Source organism: Diadema antillarum, unplaced genomic scaffold, assembly GCF_040938485.1.
Source record: "Diadema antillarum isolate AM-2024a unplaced genomic scaffold, OU_Dant_1.0 seq00000041_RagTag, whole genome shotgun sequence".
In the NCBI taxonomy this organism is placed as follows: domain Eukaryota; kingdom Metazoa; phylum Echinodermata; class Echinoidea; order Diadematoida; family Diadematidae; genus Diadema; species Diadema antillarum.
The window spans coordinates 837,501-841,469 of NW_027271153.1; the positions used below are offsets into that span (position 1 = coordinate 837,501).

General features: G+C 42.1%; 1 protein-coding gene across 1 annotated transcript; it reads left to right on the forward strand.

Annotated features, from left to right (window-relative positions):
• The first annotated feature begins 1,071 nt into the window (after positions 1-1,071).
• Positions 1,072-2,898, forward strand: LOC139725422 (achaete-scute homolog 1-like). The gene is made up of 2 exons (XM_071636497.1): positions 1,072-1,666; positions 2,796-2,898. Exon 1 carries the CDS (start codon positions 1,072-1,074, stop codon positions 1,621-1,623), a length of 552 nt encoding a protein of 183 aa, XP_071492598.1. The 3' UTR covers positions 1,624-1,666; positions 2,796-2,898.
• The last annotated feature ends 1,071 nt before the right edge of the window (positions 2,899-3,969 follow it).

Below are 3,969 nucleotides of genomic sequence, written 5' to 3' on the forward strand. Positions count from 1 at the left end.
GAATTGTGACGACAAAGGTAGATTTTTAAGACCGGGAGCAGGTAAGGAAACGGGTGTTGTCTAAAATGCACAACCAGAGGGTGTCACAGTAGGGTTACTGCTATTTACTCGACAGGAAAAAGAGAGGGAGAGGGGTGACGGAGGAGAGGGAGAAGAAAAAAAAAATAAAAAGAACTTTGATCGGGACTCAAGCACGCTACAAAACTCTGTTAGCCAATAAGAACTCTCGCCTCTTTGAAGGGGTGCAACCGTAGTCGCAGTTTCGCGGTGCCATGTAATACCAAAATAAACATAACAGTACTGTCGACTGGTCCCTGGCCATGCTATACGTAACGAATGGGCGGGAGCTTCTTTTGTCATGCAAATAAAGTCGCGCGCCGGGGCAGTTAGACAGTTTGAAAGCCCATTGTTTGGTCGCGAGCGGAGCGAGACAGGTAGATCGCATAATATGAAAGCCGAGCGTAAAGAAGCCACAGGCACGCTTTCTCGGTCAGACAATAGGCTGTCAAGTCTCCCAAATAGCAGGTTTTGTTTAGGAAAGAGTTTGTAGCTAGAAGTGGTAGTTTTGTTCTCCGTTGCACAGGCTCTGTCGAAAGGGGCGTGGCTTGTGTAGTCTGTCGCGTGAGTGTTCCATCATTGAGGTGTGTGGTTTTTAGTTCACCTTGTTCGATACAAGGTAGAGTGCTTAGGTGACGATTTAAAGACGCGTGCCACGGGAGACGCACGTCATATTCGCGCGACATACTCGTGGTAAACACAAGACCACTATCGGCTCGTTTTGACATCAAGCTTGTTTCAACCTGTTGCTGAAATAGCCAACCTGTATCAAACCTTGTTTTCCTACACACTTGTCTTCTTACTCTGAGACAGGTACCTCGTAAGGAAAACAAAAATAACTGGCTTTTCCTCAACGCTTGAACAGTATTTTCCACAAACCTGTCGCAAAAAGAAACCAATAGCCGTTCTTGCTTCGTCGTAATCAACAAGTGGTTTTCTTTCTCTAGCTGACCTGGCTGAACAACTTACTGTCGGCATTCCTGATACTGATCAAGTCATTCCAAAGCCAGAAACATGGATACCATCCCCATTGCCCTGCACACTTCTTGCCAACTCATCCAAGCTGTGAATGTCGCGGCTAACCAGACGACAACGACGAGGACGATGGACGATCTGCCGAAAAGAGTACGACGTATCCGCGTCGACACCTCGCAGCCGCAGCTGACTCGCTGCAAGCGGCGTATTCACTTCAACCATCTTGGATACGAACTGAACCAGCCGGCGCCGGCCGCGGTGGCGCGACGCAACGAGCGGGAACGAAACCGCGTCAAGCTCGTCAACTTGGGCTTTACGAGTTTACGCCAACAGCTCCCGAACGGCGCCGGCAACAAGAAGATGAGTAAGGTGGAGACGCTGAGGTCGGCGGTCACCTACATCAAGAGGCTGCAAGAGATGCTGGACGAGGAGGCCGCGGTAAATGCCGTCCTGAATGGGCACAGCATTCAGACATCAACGGTCAGCCTGTCGAGTGCGGCGTCGTCGCCGGCCTGCTCCCCGGACTCCAGTTCCAGTGAGCCGCTCTCCCCCGATGACGAGGATCTCTTAAACTTTCCCGAGTGGTTCTAGTGGACAACATGAGAGAGCGAACATCGACTTTACTCTTATCAAGGTACGGAGTTTTTTCCTTTTTACGAAATACTTCTTTCGACAGTGATGTCCACCGATTGACTGGTTGTCCTTAAATATGAACTGTAAAGAATAAATCCGTATGATGGTGGCCATATCAAGTTTTAGAAAGTTTGACAAGAAATGCGTGTATGCTGTCACTTTTTTTCATTTAGTTTAAGAAGTAATGCTGGTGAAACAGCATTATGATCTGGCTGATACGTGATAGTCTAATCAGTTTGTTTGTTTTTTCCACAGATCTAGTTGTCAAATATTCATATTGTCAAAAAAGAAGGGTAGAATTTAAACTGTCGCTATCATCATTAAATGAATCAATGAAAATATTTATGATTCACTAAAATTCAGTACAAAACTGTTAACTTTTTTTAAAACTTGGAAACTGGTATTTCCAATGTTCTCATTTGGTTCTTTTTTAGTTTGGACTAGATTGTGGTGAACAAGTTATGTAGTGTCAATAAAGACATTTTTAAGTCCACACTTTGATATTTTTTCCCCCGAGTACCTTATAATTCAATTTCTTTGCTTTAACAACAGTGTCACATTCTTAAGTGACTATCAAGCAGTAGGACACCTAAATTGCGTGCACGTTATCATTTGATAAAGATTGGAAAATTATCTTCGGACCTTTCACTTCATTGGAACAAATTATGAAGCCAAATTCGTACCGCATTAGTTCGATATCTATTTGTTACCTGCAAAAGAGGAAAGTAAGCACCGTGCTCCGATTTGGACCAAACTCTTTTAAATTGATTTTTTTTTTTCTGGAATTCGAACGAGTTAGAATATTTGCAGTCAACACAACTACTGTAACTACGCTAAATCTTCAAGTTTATCGAATTCAGAAAAAAAAATGAACAGCTGAATTGTCGAACATTTAGAGGTTAGATTGACTGCAGTGTTATCTAAATGCGAGAGAAGATGGTCATACTAACATAATGAAATAAAAAAGTTGTTAACAAGTGAATGCTTCTGGTCGTATTTCCATTGATTTTTTGTTATTATTGTTATTACAAAGAAGCAAACACGAAAGAAAATAATCAATAATGGCTTTACACCACACTTGTTCTATTCTTTAGTTTGAAGTCGCGTGTGTACTTTGTCTATCATTACAGGTGAGGGCGTGTCCTCGTGGGGTCTCGGCCAATCGAAACTACGCGCGTAGATACCTGGTCCCGTTTACCTTGTTGTTGGCCAATGACGATAGCTCCTCCCCAGGGTGGCGAGACGCCAATCAAACGGTGGCAGAGCGTGGGGGCGGTCCTCTCAGATCGCCGAGTGCCGAGACTGTTCAGACAAAGCGAAGCGATGAGACCGCTAAAACTCGTGAGTTTGAGTTGGTAAAACGCCTTGGCGGAACCCGTCACCAACTTACACATTTCGTTCAAGACCAGAAACCGCAACTGTTGAAGATTGCAACAACTTCCATACGTTATGACTTTATATTTTATTTATACTGAAGTATTTTTCTTTACTTTGCAACTCTGTCTATGATTGATTGTTCGTATCTGCCTCACACGTGAATTAAAGCAGGTCGAGAGAATTCACATCCCTTGTTATCAGTCTCATAAAGTGCATGCATTTTCGCCTGAGTTGCCACGCCTAATCAACTTCACGGTGTAGATATCGAAGATTATTTTGGAAATGAATGTAAATATCTCTACATGGCTATGACATTCGTTAATAATAATCATGTGGCAACACACACACACACAAAAAAAGGAATCTGGGGCAACACACACAAAAAGCGAATCTGGGGCAACGAAACACTACTTTAACCTCGTCTGAACTAATAAATTAATATACTAATGCTTCCAATGATTGCATTAAACAACACGCTATCTAACTATTTAAGTCTTCGAGTAATAGCTTGGAGAACTCAAATATAAGCAGTGGGAAATTCTATGCAATATGCTCTTCCAATGTGCCCTATATGAGTGCTGGGCATGTTACAAACGTATACACAAAGATTTTTTTTTTTTTAAGTGTCCTATTGCTATGTAGAGAATCCAATGCCTCACTAAATGTCGTGTGGAGAACTACATAGTTTACACCAAAGCAATACCAAATGTTAAGATATATTGTTATCTATTCTCTGTATCTACACTATCATCCGTGAATTACTAGTATTGACGTAACAAATAACACGATCCAAGGCACATGTATATAACACTCATTTTCATATCAAATTTGCAGGTGCCATTCCGGTCAATGTCTGTACACATGTTGTATCATATCATATATATACTATCAAATTATGAAAATGTAATATCTTTATCTGAAATTTTG